This window comes from Platichthys flesus, chromosome 5, assembly GCF_949316205.1.
Source record: "Platichthys flesus chromosome 5, fPlaFle2.1, whole genome shotgun sequence".
Taxonomy (NCBI): Eukaryota; Metazoa; Chordata; class Actinopteri; order Pleuronectiformes; family Pleuronectidae; genus Platichthys; species Platichthys flesus.
The window spans coordinates 9705218-9724691 of record NC_084949.1 but is presented as its reverse complement, the minus strand read 5'-3'; the positions used below and the strand labels follow the sequence as shown (position 1 = coordinate 9724691).

At 41.2% G+C, this 19474-nt stretch overlaps 2 protein-coding genes across 3 annotated transcripts; both read right to left on the bottom strand.

The window, feature by feature from the left end:
* Nucleotides 1–1171: 1171 nt before the first annotated feature.
* LOC133953400 (lipopolysaccharide-induced tumor necrosis factor-alpha factor homolog) lies at nt 1172–2449 on the bottom strand. The gene is made up of 4 exons (XM_062387310.1): nt 2323–2449; nt 1680–1733; nt 1400–1547; nt 1172–1274 (listed from the first exon to the last, which is right to left on the bottom strand). Exons 1-4 carry the CDS (start codon nt 2447–2449, stop codon nt 1172–1174), a joined length of 432 nt encoding a protein of 143 aa, XP_062243294.1.
* A 2725-nt stretch (nt 2450–5174) lies between these two features.
* Nucleotides 5175–9959, bottom strand: LOC133954144 (lipopolysaccharide-induced tumor necrosis factor-alpha factor homolog). 2 transcript variants are annotated; one of them, XM_062388452.1, is made up of 4 exons: nt 8937–9179; nt 8164–8217; nt 5656–5803; nt 5175–5532 (listed from the first exon to the last, which is right to left on the bottom strand). In XM_062388452.1, exons 1-4 carry the CDS (start codon nt 9055–9057, stop codon nt 5427–5429), a joined length of 429 nt encoding a protein of 142 aa, XP_062244436.1. In that variant the 5' UTR covers nt 9058–9179; the 3' UTR covers nt 5175–5426. The 2 variants fall into 2 exon arrangements, 1 of the variants encoding a protein (XP_062244436.1); XR_009920754.1 differs by lacking the exons at nt 5175–5532; nt 5656–5803 and adding exons at nt 7405–7458; nt 9900–9959 and having other exon boundaries at nt 8937–9086.
* Between the last annotated feature and the right edge of the window lie 9515 nt (nt 9960–19474).

Below are 19474 nucleotides of genomic sequence, written 5' to 3'. Positions count from 1 at the left end.
CTTGAGTAATAGCAAAAATATTTAAAATCAGACACCACTCTGAGTTTTTCTCCTCGAACAAAGACATCAGGTTAGCGAGTGTATGTGGATTTCCATATAAAAACAATATTAAAAATACCTTTTTAACTACATTTATATATTTAGATGTTCCCCATTTTTTTTTCATCGTATAAGTTCACAACCTTCATCGCTATAGTATATCTGTTTGTTATCAGCACTGGGAAGTAGCCAGGTAACCCATCTTTACACAACTCAAACTGCTATCTTTCTGCATTAACTGTTTTGATTAAATGGAGATAATCCCACATTTCCATTTTCAGCATTCTTTGTAAAAATTGTCATGACTATGTATAGCTGCCCCTCTTCTTATAGGCAAAACACTGATATTGTAGATAGAAGATGAAAATATTCTTCTCCCTTACTCCTCGAGGTGGATCTGCAGGGTTGATTCCAGTTTGACTTTTAAGCAGTGTTGAAGCCACAGACTGGAAATAAAGATGGACATGACAGAGCCCCAAAACTGAAGCAAAAGCATATATGGCCCCCTGGTGGCTGACTGCAGTATAGGTCTCGCTGTTCAAGTGTTGCTTTATTATATATATATATACAGTCTGTGGTTGAACCTATCAAGTGGTAATACAATGTGAGGTGCATTGAAATAATAATGGCTGCTTTAATGATGTAATTTCTATTTTTGATAAATACCACCAACAATGACAGAGCTATACTTTACATTCTGCTAATTAATTGCTTAAAGATCTAATGAATTATTACATGATTATAACTTATTTTGCTTCAGGATTTTCAGATGAGACTTAGAAATAATTCCTATCTTTCAGTGATAAAGTCGGGACCAAGAATGAAAGTTACATTACAGTGAAGATTTATTGGTTATTTAACCATTTGAATAATGACGTTGTATAAGCAGTTATATGAGTTATTGCACCCTCATTAAGATGATTCTCATTCCAATTATTTCAAAATGTTAATGTCTATCATCTTGGTGCTACGAATTATGACTTTGTTCATGTTGAAACATTTTGTCTTAAAAAAAATTAAATCAATTTAATAGTATCAGAGAAAGGTGAAAAATTCTATTTCACTTGCGTGAATGGTTTTTCATTTTTTTTTTTTTTTGTGACTTTAGAGTTAAGACGACTCTGCTGTTTCATCAGCGTTTGTGGACATGCAGGACGGTGTGACACACGGGGCAGGAGTGCTCCACATCATGATAGGCAACCACACAGAAGGGGATCAGACAGAAAGGCCAGCAACTGGAGGGGAGGAAAGTCAAAAAATACTTGATTACTCAGCTCTATATATTTGTGTTTGTTTGTGTGTGTTTGTGTGTGTGCGTGTGTGTGTGTGTGTGTGTGTGTGTGTTGGTGTCTGTACTCACAAGAAGAGTCCAAGTATCCCACAGGTCAGCCACGTGCACATACTATATTTGTACTCGGTTTGACTGAGGACAGTGGTTTGGCAGCGAGGACACATCATCTGTCCTGGAGCCTCAGTTGGCAGCTGCTGCACTACAACAACCTGATTCACTGTGAGTAGAAAAAAAACTAGTATTACTGACAATCGCAATCCAGATATTCCCAAAGACTAGTCACTGAACATGAACCTGTCAGAGTGCCAGACAGTATATGTAAGTGAGACAGTTGGAGAGAGACACCTACCAGGCTGCATGAACTGAGGCTGTTGCTGGGAGTACTGGTATCCAGGTTGTTGAGCTGTATATGAGAAGACATTATCCGAGTTTTCACCTGAGAAAGGCTTAAAAAACATTCACTAACAAGGACCATGCCCCAACTATATGTGAAATAAAGATTTGAATGAAAATTTATAAATTGACACTGAGGGGAAATTAAGGAACGTTGAGGTGAAGATACATCTCATGGGCTGGTCAGGGAGGATGCACAGGTGAGGGAGGAAAGGATGAAGGGATGGCATTTGGGAAGAGGGAGGGAGGATGCAGGAATGAGGATAGGGATGTAGGGATGAGATCTGGAATAAGGGAACAAGTATGAAGGGGGGGGGGTAGGGATAAGGGAGGTGGATCAATGGATGTGGGTCGGGGTCACCATCTCTTTCTCTTCTCTTTCTCCACTGAAGGGAAAGGTTGTGTTGAAGAATCTTAGATAAACAGCGGATGATTGGTTGACCAGGTAAATGTCGGATTGACTGAGGCAAAGTTGAAGCGTGAACCACTAACTTCATTCAAACATTAAACACACACTCCTACCACTTTGGTTAAGATTGGAGGAATAATTCAAGAAATAACAACAACATTACAATAAAAGAGAAAATGACCAAACTCACCAGAGTACACAGCAGGTGGAGGAGGGCCTCCCTTATAGCCTCTCATGTCAAAGGCTGCAGGGGGGCCTGTGTATGGTGGTGCTGGTATGTCTGTCAGCGGCAGGGGAACTCCCTGACCCTTTTCCATGATGCCTGGTCAGTGGACTCGATAAAAATTGTAGAGTAGAAAACAGCCTTTTCATCCAATAATATCCAATTACCCCCTGATGTCTGTCAATGAAGGAAAGTTGGGTTACTCAGTGGTTAAAATGTGTTGGGGGGGGGGGGGGGCACTCTGTGTTTACATCATTTCTCTTCTCCAGTGTAAAACCTGCAAATCAAGTTTTTCAACAGCAAGTCTGAATGTCACTGACTCTATGCAGGCGAGCAGGTTGGGTGGCATTACATTTTTCCATCGAAATTTAACAGGTTTTATTATAGTTACACTTTCAACCTAAATAGAACTCTTGCATGACCACAAATTCTCTTATCATCTCATTACTCACCTTAATTATCTTCCTGTTCTCATTTAATTACAATCTCAGCTTGTAAAAGTATGACTTTAATCTCAATAAACGATGACTCGGTTCTTTTAATATTGACTTTCTTATCAATTACAACTTTATACTTTGCTTTGCCTACTGTGGCTGTAATAGTCCATCACAACCTCAACAATCCATTCACTATTTAGGTTTGTATAGGTTTAGTTTGCATTCATCACAGACGGTTACTGTGACCTTGTGTCTCTGGCAGTCTATAGAGCTCAGAATAAATGAAAATATGCCTAATAACTCAACAAACATCGACTCCTTGTAACAAGGAAATGAGTCGTATTTTAGATTTTGAACAACAGAAGCATATGAAAACTTAAATCAGGAAGATGTCAAGTTTTGATGGCATCTATGTTGTTGCTTACCTTGATGCCTTGGATGCGAGAGAGCCTGGCACTGTTCCTTCTGTGACGAGAGATAAAATGTGAAACACCTCTGCAGTGTGAATGGAGGGAGGTGGAGCAACACCAAGAAAAAGGTAGGCCTAGGTGAAGTCACCTCTTTTGTCTTATTTGGAGAGTTTCAACATATCCCTCTGTAGTACGACTCCTACACGATCAACATTTGTTTAAGATTTCCAACTCTTTTATGGTATTTAGTGGTGTCATTTATTATCTGTATTTTTAAATTACAATATTAAATAACCAAATTCTTAAAAACATGTATTGATTCCAAACTCTATTTCTTAACAGCGGAAACTGCAAGTAAGATCTCAGGTGTGACGTCTATGCAGAGATCATATGAACAAATATTGATTGGGACAAGAAGTTACATGTAGGAGCAAAAAACTGTATAGACTATAGTAAAGATTATTAAAGGTTTAAAATGCAACATTAAACCTGAACTTTATAAAAGAAACACTGCACTTATGGTGGAATCCCAAGACTCACTCATTCCCAAGCAGTGCCTTTTGTTCCTGAGGATCCTCAGGACAAACAAAATGCCGGATAAGCTGCTTGTGTCCTTCTATCTCTGCTCCATCATGAGCGTGCTGCATCTCTGTGGGGTTCACTGGATGCTCAGCAGCGTACAGGACAGAGGGTGATCACCGGCAGCCCACTGCCCTCTCTGGAGTCTTATTCAGGTCTCGCTGCCGCAGCACAACAGCGAACATCCTGAAGGACCCTTTCCACCTCTGGATATCATCTATTTGACCTGCTGACCTCTGGCAGACGCTTCAGGTCAATCAAATCACAGACACACACTGAAAAACCGCTTCTACCACACAGCCATAAGAGAACTGAACCCTGCTCAAAACTGACATACGGACTGTTAGGGACCTGAAATATTCACAATGTTTACAGATTTTTACATCCAAAACAATGCACCCTCTGTACATATACTAGATATACTATGCTGCGGAAGTATCTGCTGTATTGTTTTTAAATTAAAATGTCATCCCTTTTTTACCTCAAACATACACAATTATTAATATTATTATCATTGTTATAGTATTTATTGATTGCTTAAGCACGATTTTGAAAACTGGGTCCAGTTATTCGAAACACTACGCACAATAAGCCAAAACCACACACCCAATTAGCAGAGCACCTCAGATCCTTTGAAAAATTTGAAAAACTTTTGTAAAAACTATACACTAATTTATTAAAACCATATTTCTGTACCATATGAAGCACACACGTTTCATATGACTTAATTCAGTTAGAACGAGTTACACATTGCTGTTGCTAACCTAAAACACTTTTAGCAATTCTACTTCTCAGTGATTAGAGTACTGTAAGTGAAGTACACAGAGAAAGTGCAAATTTACAATAAATTCACCAAACCCTACACAAGACCAATGCTGCAGAATGATGAAAATTTATTTTATTTCTCTCCATATACCCATAGCTCAGCAAATATCAAACAAACAGAAGACTCTTTATCCAGTACAGTATATGTTACAATGACAGATTTCACTGTATATCTGCTGAGATTCTGCTGAACTCTTAGTCCAGCCTCCCTCAGCGTCAATCTGTCGTTCACGACATGGTCAACGAGTATTTTACGAATTTCATTTGATAAATTTGGTCCTCTTCTTCTTTGAGCACGTTCTCCTCCTGCTTCAGGTCTTCCTCTTCTTCTACCTCCACCTCGAACCTTTACCTCTGGCATGGCCTCCACCTCTTCCTCTTCCTCCTTCTCCTCCTCCGTGGATTCCCCCTCTCACCTTCACTCTTCTGTTCATCTCTGACTTCTTCCATTTTGGTTGAAGGCAGGTGAACTCACCTGCTGCATTTGTATAGTGCTTAATCCTGATTGGTGTGCCTACAATGAAGCAGTCATGTGTTTGCCCACCTGATGGCTGTGTTTAACCAATTGGCTCATAGGGGTGGTAGTTTGACAGTTAGTGCTTTGGAAATACGAGGAAGTGACATCATGATATACTTCTGTGTCTAATGACACAAGTGTGTTTAGTGTTTTGCAAATCACTGCAAAAAGTGTGAGTCTGACATTGTGCTTATAGTGGTGCAAATCTGGGCCAATGTTTTGCTCCTTGAGTGTGAGGTTTTGATTATTGTGATATTCTTTTGATTTTAGTGCAATCGAAAAAAATGTAAGACGACTGCTGTTTCATCTGCGTTTGTGGACATGCAGGACGGTCCGGCACACGGGACAGATGTGCTCCACGTCCTTACAGGCATCCACACAGAAGGGGATCAGACAGAAAGGCCAGATCCTGGAGGGGAGGAAAGTCAAAAAATACTTGATTAATCGGCTTCATATATACGTGTGTGTGTGTCAGTATATGTGTTTGTGTCAGTATGTGTGTGTGTGGAGATGTGTTGGGGTCTGTACTTACAAGAAGAATCCAAGTATCCCACAGATCATCCACGTGAGCATACCATATTTGTACTCGGTATGACTGACAACAGTGGTTTGGCAGCGAGGACACATCATCTGTCCTGGAGTATCAGTTGGCAGCTGCTGCACTACAACAACCTGATTCACTGTGAGTAGAAAAAAAACTAGTATTACTGATAATCACGATCCCCATATTCCCAAGGACTAGTCACTGAACATGAACCTGTCAGAGTGCCAGACAGTATATATATATACTTGTGAGAGAGTTGGAGAGAGACACCTACCTGAATGTATGATCTGACGCTGTTCCCGGGGCTGCGGGTATCCAGGTTGTTGAGCTGTATATGAGAAGACATTATCAGAATTTTCACTTGAGAAAGGCTTAAAAAACATTCACTAACAAGGACCATGCCCCAACTATATGTGAAATAAAGATATGAATGGAAATTTATAAATCTACACTGAGGGAAATTAAGGGACGTTGAGGTGAAGATACATCTCATAGGCTGATCTGGAAGGATGCACAGGTGAGGGAGGAACGGATGAAGAGATGGTGTAGGGATGAAAGGATGTGTGTACGGATGAGGGAGTGAGGATGCAGGAATGATGTTGGGGATGAGGGAAGAGAGGATGAAGGGATGACTGATGAAGGGATGAGAGTGGGGATGTGGGAAGAAGGCCTGAGAAGAAGCGAGGTGATTTGGAATAAGGGAACAAGTATGAAGGAGGGGGGGTAGGGATAGGGGAAGGTGGATCGATGGATGTGGGTCGGGGTCACCGTCTCTTCTCTTTCTCCACTGAAGGTAAAAGTTGTGTTGAAAAATCTTAGATAAACAGCGGGTGATTGGTTGACCAGGTATATGTCGGATTGACCGAGGCCAAGTTGAGGCGTAGCCTTGCTTCTGAACCGCTAACTTCATTCAAACATTAAACACACACTCCTACCACTTGGGTTAACTAGGAAGGAATAATTCAAGAAATAAGAGAGACACCTACCAGGATGCATGATCTGAGGCTGTTGCTGGGAGTACTGGTATCCAGGTTGTTGAGCTGTGTATGAGAAGATATTATCAGAGTTTTCACTTTAGAAAGGCTTAAAAAAACATTCACTAACAAGGACCATGCCCCAACTTTATGTGAAATAAATTTGAATTGAAATTTAGAAATTGACCCTGAGGGGAAATTAAGGAACGTTGAGGTGAAGATACATCTCATAGGCTAGTCAGGGAGGATGCACAGGTGAGGGAGGAAAGGATGAAGGGATGGGGTAGGGATGAAGGGATGTGTGTAGGAATGAGGGAGGGAGGATGCAGGAGTGAGGTTGGGGATGAGGGAAGAGGATGAAGGAATGACTGATGAAGGGATGAGGGAGGGAGGATGAAGGGATGAGGATATGGATAAGGGAACAGGAATGAAGGAATGAGTCTTGGGATTCGGGATGAGATTTGGGATAAGGGAACGCGTATGAAGGGGGGGGTCGAGGGATAAGGGAAGGTGGATCAATGGATGAGGGTCGGGGTCACTGTCTCTTTCTCTTCTCTTTCTCCTATGAAGGTAAAAGTTGTGTTGAAGAATCTTAGATAAACAGCGGGTGATTGGTTGACCAGGTATATGTCGGATTGACTGAGGCCAAGTTGAGACGTAGCCTTGCTTCTGAACCGCTAACTTCATTCAAACATTAAACACACACTCCTACCACTTGGGTTAACTAGGAAGGAATAATTCAAGAAATAAGAGAGACACCTACCAGGATGCATGATCTGAGGCTGTTGCTGGGAGTACTGGTATCCAGGTTGTTGAGCTGTGTATGAGAAGATATTATCAGAGTTTTCACTTTAGAAAGGCTTAAAAAACATTCACTAACAAGGACCATGCCCCAACTATATGTGAAATAAATTTGAATTGAAATTTATAAATTGACCCTGAGGGGAAATTAAGGGACGTTGAGGTGAAGATACATCTCATAGGCTGGTCAGGGAGGATGCACAGGTGAGGGAGGAAAGGATGAAGGGATGGGGTAGGGATGAAGGGATGTGTGTAGGAATGAGGGAGGGAGGATGCAGGAGTGAGGTTGGGGATGAGGGAAGAGAGGATGCAGGAATGACTGATGAAGGGATGAGGGAGGGAGGATGAAGGGATGAGGATATGGATAAGGGAACAGGAATGAAGGAATGAGTCTTGGGATTCGGGATTCGGGATGAGATTTGGGATAAGGGAACGCGTATGAAGGGGGGGGTCGAGGGATAAGGGAAGGTGGATCAATGGATGAGGGTCGGGGTCACTGTCTCTTTCTCTTCTCTTTCTCCTATGAAGGTAAAGGTTGTGTTGAAGAATCTTAGATAAACAGCGGGTGATTGGTTGACCAGGTATATGTCGGATTGACTGAGGCCAAGTTGAGGCGTAGCCTTGCTTCTGAACCGCTAACTTCATTCAAACATTAAACACACACTCCTACCACTTGGGTTAAGATGGAACGAATAATTCAAGAAATAAGAGAGACACCTACCAGGATGCATGATCTGAGGCTGTTGCTGGGAGTACTGGTATCCAGGTTGTTGAGCTGTGTATGAGAAGATATTATCAGAGTTTTCACTTGAGAATGGCTTAAAAAACATTCACTAACAAGGACCATGCCCCAACTATATGTGAAATAAATTTGAATTGAAATTTATAAATTGACCCTGAGGGGAAATTAAGGGACGTTGATGTGAAGATACATCTCATAGGCTGGTCAGGGAGGATGCACAGGTGAGGGAGGAAAGGATGAAGGGATGGGGTAGGGATGAAGGGATGTGTGTAGGAATGAGGGAGGGAGGATGCAGGAGTGAGGTTGGGGATGAGGGAAGAGACGATGAAGGAATGACTGATGAAGGGGTGAGGATATGGATAAGGGAACAGGAATGAAGGAATGAGTCTTGGGATTCGGGATGAGATTTGGGATAAGGGAACGCGTATGAAGCGGGGGTCGAGGGATAAGGGAAGGTGGATCAATGGATGAGGGTCGGGGTCACTGTCTCTTTCTCTTCTCTTTCTCCTATGAAGGTAAAGGTTGTGTTGAAGAATCTTAGATAAACAGCGGGTGATTGGTTGACCAGGTATATGTCGGATTGACTGAGGCCAAGTTGAGGCGTAGCTCTGCTTCTGAACCGCTAACTTCATTCAAACATTAAACACACACTCCTACCACATGGAAGTCTGTATAGTCCGATGCTTCAAGATTCAAGAAATAAGAACAATAACACTAAAAGAGAAGAAAAAAAGTCCAATGACCAAACTCACCAGGGTAGCCAGCAGGTGGAGGGCCTCCCTGATAGACTACCATGTTAAAGCCTGCAGGGGGGCCTGAGTATGGTGGTGCTGCATCTGTCATCGGCACGGGAACTCCCTGACCCTTTTCCATGATGCCTGCTTAGTGGACTCTGGAAAACTCTTTAAAGGCAGAAAAGAGTAGAAATCTGCCTTTTTCATCATATAATGTTTGCCAATGATCCCCTCTGTCAATGAAAGGCAATCGGGTTACTCAGTGGTTAAAATGTGTTGGGGGGAATGCACTCTCTATGTTTGCATTATTTCTCCTCTCCAGTGTGACAATCTGCAAATCAAGTTTTTCAACAGCAAGTCTATACTGAAAGCAGTCACTGACACTATGCAGGCGAGCAGGTTGGGTGGCATAACATTTTTCATCGTAATGGAACAGGCTTTTACAGTTACACTTTGAACAACAATAGAACTCAATCAATCAAAGGTCCAGTCTGTAGAATTTAGTGACATCTAGTTGAGATGTTGCATGGGATAGCTGAATACCCCTCACCACACGCCCCCCCCCCCCCCCCTTCCCAACATGAAATTGACATCTACTCCGTAGAATGGACAGTACCCTGGGAGGATAACATTGATGAAGCGATTGAGAGGAAAAGGGTTTATACCCTCTCCACAAAGCATAAAACACACATGTACATGTATAGGTTTAGTTTGCATTCATCACAGACGGTAACTGTGACCTTGTGTCTCTGGCAGTCTATAGAGCTCAGAATAAATGAAATTATGCCTAATAACTCAACAAACGTCGACTCCTTGTAACAAGGAAATGAGTCGTATTTTAGATTTCGAAGAACAGAGGATTATATGAATACTTAAATAAGGAAGATGTCAGGTTCGGATGGCATCTAGGTTGTTGTTGTTTTTTTAATCCAAACCTTAGCTGTTCCCATCTGTATGTTTTATTGATATATTGTTGCTTACCTTGATACCTTGGGTGCGAGAGAGCCTGGCACTGTTCCTTCTGTGTCGAGAGATAAAATGTGAAACACCTCTGCAGTGTGAATGGAGGGAGGTGGAGCAACACCAGGAAAAAGGTAGACCTAGGTCACCTGTTTTGTCTAATCTGGAGAGTTTCAACATATCACTCTGTAGTACGACTCCTACACAATCACCATTTGTTTGCTATTTCCAACTCTTTTATTGCATTAAATAGTTTAATTTATTATCTGTATTCTAAATGAAAATATTCAATAACCAAATTCTTAAAAACATGTATTGATTCCAACCTCTATTTCTTAACAGCGGAATATGTGAGTAAGATCTCAGGTGTGACGTTTTTGCAGAGATCATATGAACAAATATTGATTGGAACAAGAAGTTACATGTAGGAGCAAAAAACAGTATAGACTATAGTAACGATTATTAAAGGTTTTATATGCAAGATTAAAGCTCGACTTTTATCAAAGAAATACTGCACTTGTGTGGGATGTACTGAGTATGTTGAGAATAAAAAAAGGGAATTTGTGTGCTCATTTTGAAGTTGGTAAAAGTAATGCAGCGCCAAGCAAATACCACGATGGAAAGTATTCGTCAGTATACCTGCGCAAAAAGATGTGTGGTGTTTGTGCGTGCATGTGTGTATTTGTTTTTCCATTTCAAAAGCTAAACCACCTTGGCTTTCCAGTTTCTGAGCAACACTGCAGTACTGGAGAAGTATTTTAAGAAGGTGACTTATAGTTTCGTCTTATAGTGATTATCTAAGGCACATCCTGTTTGAAACTGTGTGACTGTGAACCGAGGCCTGTTTTAATTCTCAACTTGTTTTGAACTTATAAGAGACTCCTTATGTTATGAACTCAGTATCTTCTTGTTTTTTGGACTTTGGGATTTCTCAGTGTTTGCCCTTTGAGTTTTCATTTCCTGTTTGAAACTTCTTTCCCTTGTGTGTGTCTTGATCCTTATATATCCTTATATATAGAGTCTGTGGTCTTGATTCAATTTCTGTCTTCTCCTGCCTCCTGCCCTTGTGCTCCTCAGCACCTGTGCTCAATGCTCCCCGCAGCCTTGCTTGTGTAATAGTCTCTGTTTACCTTTGTCTTGGTAAGTTCATCTGTTAACATACGGATTCTATTCTATTGTGTCTCAGTTCAGTTTTTATTAATGTATTTAGTCCATCTTTCTTTCCTGCCACCGGCCATCAGACTGCTCAATTCACTCTAACAATACACACATATGTAGGCCTGATGACTGTTGAACTGCTGAACGCACAGACACAAACTCAGATGTCCAATCTTCTAAAATGCTGCTATGTTTTTGAAGTCAGTTTTTCATCACTCAAGCAACTTATTAATATTACATTCACCAGTGTCAAGTTTACATGTACTGTTACTGTTAGAAGAATTGTATATAAGTTATCATGTGCTGAATGTATTGCTGATGCAGAGTGTGACAATCTGACATTTGTGTGCAGTCTAGCACCTCTGAGTGCCACATCATGCTTTGCAATAACCACAAATAGTCTCATTATCTAGCTGAAGTATGTTTCTTGCCATATAAGGAAATGTACCCAAAGCAAGGAACTTGCCTGGAGAGATGTGACGGTCAAGACGGTTTATTCTTATAGTATGCAAATGTTACCCCACCTTGACCTTGTATCTGAGCTTTTGAATAAATACACTGTGAAAGGGAAGTACCGTCGAAGTTGGCTGCGACCTACTCAAAGGTGCGGACTTCCCTTGCAAGTAAAAACGTACGAGTGTATGTGTGGTGTTTGATTCGTGGATTCTTACAACATTGATACATGTCTGGGTTAAATTCCCTCCACATTTTTGGTCCTTCGAGCCGGATGCCAACAGATCCAGACCAGGGGAACGGATCGAGAGAGAACTGAAGACTGTGCACAGCCAGTTCGACCTGACCTGTTCCTTGGACTGGATTGACGGCATCCGAACAAAAAGAAGACGAATCAAACAGGTACGACATGACACAATTGTAAAGACGAGGTTTGAGTCCTGCGTCAAAGACGGGGTTTGAGTCCCGCGTCAAAGACAGGGTTAGAGTCCCGTGTCAAAGACGGAGTTAAAGTCTCGCGTCAAAGACGGAGTTAAATTCTCGCGTCAAAGACGGGGTTTGAGTCCCGCGTCTCATAAAAAAAATAAAAATAATAAAAAAAAGCAGAAATAAAAATATCTAAACGTATTTGCAAAACGTTTAGATATATGGTGGTGGGGAGTGAATGTGTGAATGAATGGTCTGACAGTAAAGAGTCTAAAACACACGACAGGACTTCTGGGATTAAACCCCAAGAGAGAGACAGGACTGCACCCTAAGTGTGGCCTAGAAGCTTGTTTCTCTGGAAGTGTTGTGTGGCCCGGCGAGGAATTCTCTGTTACTGAAAGACAACTTGTAAACTTAAAACAATGGGAAATTGTTGCACAAAGCCCGGACCCCTAGAGGGGGACGCAAAATATATGAAAAGGTATGAACCTCAAAGTGTTAAATACCTTGGAAAATGGGAAAAACAATATGAATTTAAAGGGAAATTAGATGTTGGTGAATGTACCGAACTGGTACGTCGTTTACAATTAAAAGGCCGTATTAAAAACATACTGTGGAAGGTGTCATAGCTAGAGCAACACAAACGTTTACTCGAGGCGCTGATTATGGGCTGATGGTCAGACAAAACAAAAAGATGATGAATTAGTCACGGATTTCAGACCAAGGTTTGAAAAAGTTTTCAGAGAGAACAGTGGACTTCCCGTGACCGACGACGACGAGGGGCCGTACAGACAACAATTAAAAAACGTTCTAGTGGGAGCAGTACACCCAGGAATAAAAGACTGGGTGTTAAAAAATTATGTCGGCCTTTCTACGGGTACTCTGGCTGAATGCATGAGCTGGCTGATTCACGCAGAAAAAGTCATTAAAAACAAGAAAAAAGGAAAGCCAATTGCTACTGAAGCATTTTGGCAGGGTGATTATGAGGAAGACAGTAATGTGTTTTTCTCTGGGGGTGGTCAAAGAGGTCGGACCAGGGGACGAGGAAGAGGAGTTTACGGAGGAAGAGGCAAGTTTAGAGGGAGAGGAAGAGAGCAGCAGCAGAGACAAACTGACAGATGTTGGGTCTGTGGAGACACAGACCACTGGGCTCGGAATTGCCCAAAAAATAATGAAAAACAATGTCTACAGGACACAACAGCCCTGCTAACACATTTGGCAAAAACAGGAAATAAAGTCAGCAAAGACAAACTACAGTTTTGCAAAACCGAGGTCAAATATCTAGGTCACATGTTAACGGCAGAAGGCGGAAAGATTAGTGAAGATAGGAAATCAACCATCTTGGCTGCACCCAAACCTAAAAACAAAAAACAGATGATGTCCTTTTTAGGACTCACTAACTATTGCAGGTCGTGGGTGTGTAACTATGCAGAGATAACCGCACCTCTGTAACAATTGATGTATGAGACACCACAGCGCATGTGTGACACTCTTGAGTGGAACGAGGAAGCTGAATTTGGATTTTGCAACCTAAAGCAGACACTCGCTGGAACTGCCGTACTGGCACTTCCTGATTACGATAAAACATTCTCACAAACAGTGGATTTCAGGGGAGGGTTCATGACATCTGTATTAACTCAGATGCACGGCATTAAAAACAGGCCAGTAGCATTCTACTCTTCAAAATTAGACCCAGAGGCACGTGCCACACCAACCTGTGTCCAAGCTGTAATCGCTGCCTCTATGGCTGTCCATGCTTCAGCTGAAGTAGTTCTGTTCCATCCACTCACGCTACTAGTTCCTCATGCTGTTTCAGTGTTACTCCTACAAACCAAAATGACATTTCTATCACCAGCAGCAAGACATTTATCTTGCATGGCTACACTGATATCACAGCCACATGTGGATATTCAGAGATGCACAACTTTAAATCCCTCTACTTTGATACCAACTGCAGAAGACGGAGACAAACATGACTGCATAGCAGAAACATCACTACAATATTCCCCCAGGCCAGATCTTACAGACCATCCACTAAAAACAGGAGATGTAATTTTTGTTGATGGGTCAGCTAAAAAGGATGATAAAGGCACAAACAGGGTGGGATATGCTGTGGTAACGGAAAACAAAATTCTTATAGCAGAGAGACTCCCAGGAAATTATTCTGCACAAGCAGCTGAATTAGTGGCATTAACAGAGGCATGTAAACTGTATAAAGGGAAAAAGGTGACGATTTATACTGATAGCCAGTATGCATTTGCTACATTGCACGTTTTCTGCAAACAGTGGCAACAGAGAGGTATGAAGACTAGCACAGGAAAGCCTGTGACACACGCACAGCTGTTGCAAGGTCTGCTAGAAGCAGTGTTACTTCCTCAAGAAGTGGCCGTTTGTAAATGCGCGGCACATAAAAAGGGCGATGATCTCATCGCACGCGGAAATACATTCGCAGACATCTCAGCAAAAGCAGCAGCCATGAAAAAACAGGAACAGATAGACACACACTTCTCAGCTGATGCTACAGTATTGCACGACATGCAACATGCAGCCACTACCCAAGAAAAACAGGGCTGGCTGAAAAAAGGAGCCAAACTTGTAGATGATATCTACACATGACCTGAAGGAAAACCTATCCTTCCAAAATCATTATACAAATGGGCTGCTATATTGAGCCATGGGCCTTGCCATGTCTCAACAGGGGGAATGGTGGGCCTAGTAAACAAACAGTATACAACCTATGGTTATAATCTCTATTCTAAAAAATTTTGTGCAGCTTGTATTACATGTGCGAGACATAATCCACAGGGAAACATAAGACCAAGACGTGGGGCTTTTCCCACTCCACCGTATCCGTTTCATACCATCCACATGGACTTCATTGAGTTAAGCACTTGCCAACAATACAAATATTGTTTAGTGATAATAGATGCTTTTTCCAAATGGGTTGAAATCATACCTACCAAACATCCAGATGCGATCACAGCAGCAAAAGCATTATGCAAATGCATCATACCCACGTTTGGTATTCCACAAATCATCAGAAGTGACAATGGAACTCATTTTGTAAACGATGTAGTAAAAAAGATGTCGACATGTTTGAAAATGGACTTAAAACACCATTGTAGTTATCATCCTCAAAGTGCTGGACTAGTGGAGCGCAATAATGGCACCATAAAAAGTAAACTAAGAAAGTGTGTAGAAGAGACAGGAAGATCATGGGTAGAGTGCCTCGACTTAGTAACGTTAAGCATGCACATTACACCTACAGAAAACAACTCGCTAACACCGTTTGAAATATTGTATGGACGCCCATATTACATACCTATGAAGACACAGAACTGTAGCAACATTGAAAGATTTAACTTTTCCCTCTGAGTGTATATAAAAATGAAGGTGTTATGAAAATGATGGTCATGCAGAAAACTTGAAAAAGAGATGCTATGACTTGACAGAGGAGGATTTGACATTCATTAATGATAAACAGGAGGGAAATGTTAGAAGAATTGTATATAAGTTATCATGTGCTGAATGTATTGCTGATGCAGAGTGTGACAGTCTGACATTTGTGTGCAGTCTAGCACCTCTGAGTGCCACATCATGCTTTGCAATAACCACAAATAGTCTCATTATCTAGCTGAAGTATGTTTCTTGCCATATAAGGAAATGTACCCAAAGCAAGGAACTTGCCTGGAGAGATGTGACGGTCAAGACGGTTTATTCTTATAGTATGCAAATGTAACCCCACCTTGACCTTTTATCTGAGCTTTTGAATAAATACACTGTGAAAGGGAAGTACCGTCGAAGTTGGCTGCGACCTACTCAAAGGTGCGGACTTCCCTTGCAAGTAAAAACGTACGAGTGATTGTTCGGTGTTTGATTCGTGGATTCTTACAACATTGATACATGTCTGGGTTAAATTCCCTCGACAGTTATTCTGCAATAATCCAACCACTATGAAATGACATGCAATTTCTTCAGCTCCATACATATATGTTTTTGTCTGTCTATGCTGTATGTTATGTCTATTTTTGTTTTGTTAAGTGTATTTGCCTTTTCATGTTTGCACGTGGAGTCTTGACAAACACGATCTGATTCTGCTATGTACTTCTTGTTGTATGGTCTGAATGACAATAAAGTTCACTTTGACTTTGATACCGAAACCATGAACCTGTTTCCACTCATTCAATTCACCTGCTGGAGAATTTGGGCCTGGGTCTGGGAGGAACTCACTCAATTTTTTAGTGCAGATGCTAATTAAGGGGTTAATCCTGAATTTTCTATGACAGATAAATAATTTATGTAACAAGGCCGTTTCCTGATTACGTCTATATATCTATATAAGGACCAGACATTCATGCAAAGTACTGATGGGCCTTGGTGGAGGTTCTATATGTGCTCTCCTAGTTTTAGATATAATGCTGCATAGTGGCCACATGGCGGAAGCAGTCAACCAGGAATATTGAGCAAGACATGGTTTAGTAATGAATTGCTTTTACTCACATAGGTACAATTTTTAACTGCTTTTACTTACCTTATATTTTAATTTCATGCTATTTAACTCTTCTATTCCATCTTGCATTACATACATTACATACATATTTGATACCTCTAATTACTTTTCTAATAAAGATTATCAATCTTTCAAAACATGATTATGATATATTGTTGTAGGTTAAAATACTAAATATTGCTTGCAGAGGGTTGTGTGATGCATAATACCCTGAAATATTTCAAACAGTTTAGAACGGGCACTGCACTTGTTTTGTTAATTTAGAATATAGATTTAAATTGGGATGAACCCAAAATACACATAACAAATCTTTAGTTTTAGACACTACATTTTTTCTTGTTATTATTCAAATTTTAATTATGGGCTCAATCATCCAATCAATGCACTTTTCATTTCCATAGCCCATATTTACAAATAATAGGGCTTAACAAGGAGTGATGTCCTCTGCCTTTTACCCCATGACAACAGTAACTTCCTATTATTTTATTCATTCATGATGAACAGACAGAGTTATATTAGTATAAGTAAAACATGCTCAACAAAAGAAAATAAATAAATAAATAAAATTGAACTCTCAAAAGCTTTCAATACCCCATAAGTAATATTGGACTGAACATAACAGATACAGTAAGTGCACAGTTTGCAACATAACAGCAGGTTGTCACCCTGCAGCTAAAATGATATGTTAGCCTGCATATATGTCTCTGCAGCCCAGTCTGAGGTGTCACTCAGCTATCTATATTCAGGCTCACAAAACAGTCATGTTCATTCTTCCAGTATGAAGTGTGGCCTCTGCAGGGCAACCGTTGACGAAGGAGTCTTTTAATTGAGGCAGGATGAAGAAACATGTGTGATTGGTAAACCACAGAAATGAATAAGCAGTAGTGACTTTCTTCAGCTTTCTCTGATAGCTGTTCATTGCTGCTTGCTGGTTTAATCTATGGCAATTAAATGGCAAAGGGGTTAGAGCTCACAAAATGCAGCTTTCGGCTATAATTGGACATCTTCTACGACAGCATTTATATTAGTGGCTACACCGCAAATATGCCGACAAAATGTATATGTTCTGCTCCTCTGGTCTTGTGATTTCCTCTTACAATGTCATTATCAGTTTATATTTATTTTGCTGGCTTGCCTTCCTCTTCTAATTGTCAAATAATAATTTTTTAGTTTCTTTCAGACATTCACTGAACTCGAGATAATCTCTTGACATAATTCGGAGGGGCTGAGTGTAAGAACGCAAATTTCTGAGTACAAGATCGTCTGGAATTTCTCTGGAGTTTCTCCTGCCGGCCCCCTTGTAAAAACTACTGTGTGACGTCCTGTCATTTTAGTTTGGTAATTTCTGTCTCCTTGTGTGTTCTGTTTCCTTTTTTATTTTGTAGTCTCGCCTTCCTTGTGTGTTGTTTCCAGCTTCTCGGGTGTGTCACTTCCTGTCTTGGTGATTGTCTTTCCCAGTCCTCATGTGTTGCACCTGTGGCTAGTTACCCCAGCCTTCCCTGTGTTTCTATTTAAGCCTCTGTGTTCCCCAAGCCCTTTGTCGGTTTGTTTGTTGTTCTCTTACTCGTTTCTACACGTTGTGAGATATGGTTTGTCTTGTCCTACTGTCTCGACCAGCTTTCCCGTCCGGAGCTTCCTTGTTCTCTGTGCGCCTTGTCGCCAGTGTTGCTTGTTAGTGTTCCTGTTTTGTTTTTGTCTTGTTTAAAGACTCTTTTTATATTAAATTCCTATTTTGTTTGTAACCTCTGCATCCTGTGTCCATCTCCTTCCTCAAACTGTGACAGAATGTCCATTATAATGTGAGCCCATGTGAGAATACAAACAAGAGATTATCCCCGAGCAAGTGGGTGGGTTGATGGCATTTTTAACACACGACAGACAGAAAGGTGATAGCCACAGCCCGATTGCCTGTTTATGTGTGAAAGGAAAACTCCGGAGAAAGTCTGGATATTCTCTGGATTTCATGTCGGAAAACCGAGTGGATTTCTAGTTAGAGTTATTGAGGTTATAATTTTTGGCAATGAACTGATAAATGTCATACCAGTAAGCCATCTGAACTGTAGGCCACTCAACGTTCTGGTTTTTGCTGAAAAGGAGTTCAGGCAAGAGGGGGACGGCAGTGCAGTGCATCTGGGGGGAGAGGGCAGAAGAGAGGTGAGGAGATGAGAAAGGACCAGCAGAGAGTGTCGAGAGGTGACAGGGGTGAGAGACAGGGAGAAAAGCTAGAGCGATAAATGCAGACCCCCGACAGTGTGGCCTTTCATATTTCAACACCCCTGCTCATCATTTGTCTCCTCGGCAGACCTAGCTGTCTGGCCCAAAACTCATGAAATCCCACCGGGGAGTCTTCAACCAGAGAAAAGCATGATTCATCCTGAGCTTCTGCACAGTTTTACACGTAGAAACATTATAAAGAATACATCAACAGGGTTTTAGCAAAGACTGTCCAATCCACATGCCACACGACTTCTTAAATAATATAAGAGTGTAAATTCCTCAATGGAACAACTCTCACTGTCAGCACAAGGATCAGAAAAAGGTACTGGGTGTTATTAGTTCTGGTCCTTTAATCTCAAGGCTCATAACTTTACTTTACCTTTTTCTGTTGCATGTCTTAATTCCCTTCAGCTCAGTTTAGCAGCTCCACTTCTTCATCCCACATTCTTTATTAAGCTGAATCTAAAGGTTTTTACCATATCTTTGAGATGTGCAACATCCAAAAGAAGATCGCATCCCTTTGTAGAGGTAGGTTTAGTGTTTTGAAAGTAGACAGTGATTATTTGATTGGAAAAATAAAAGACCACTGAGGGGATGAGGTTCTCGAGAGGCCATTAGCAATCATGACGACCAGTGCAGACGCTTCGAACCAGTCCTGATTGGATGCGATGTAGGTGTGCAAAGCCATGAGCAACATTTGAAAACAGACGCTGTAGTCCACATTGTTGTTGTTGTGGCTAAAGTCAGTGGGAATGCTGCTGGGAAAAAATAGACAGCAACATATATAGTGACGTAAGGACGTAGGTCTGAGGCTGCTCTAGGCCATTGAAAA

Coding starts and splice junctions, on each gene's coding strand:
- LOC133953400 (XM_062387310.1), bottom strand. CDS start 2,449: ATGGAAAAGGGTCAGGGAGTTCCCCTGCCGCTGACAGACATACCAGCA. Junction 1,734..2,322: donor TCCACCTGCTGTGTACTCTG/GTGAGTTTGGTC, acceptor TCTCATATACAG/CTCAACAACCTGGATACCAG. Junction 1,275..1,399: donor GGGATACTTGGACTCTTCTT/GTGAGTACAGAC, acceptor CCTCCCCTCCAG/TTGCTGGCCTTTCTGTCTGA.
- LOC133954144 (XM_062388452.1), bottom strand. CDS start 9,057: ATGGAAAAGGGTCAGGGAGTTCCCGTGCCGATGACAGATGCAGCACCA. Junction 8,218..8,936: donor TCCACCTGCTGGCTACCCTG/GTGAGTTTGGTC, acceptor TCTCATACACAG/CTCAACAACCTGGATACCAG. Junction 5,804..8,163: donor GCCTCAGATCATGCATCCTG/GTAGGTGTCTCT, acceptor TTCTACTCACAG/TGAATCAGGTTGTTGTAGTG.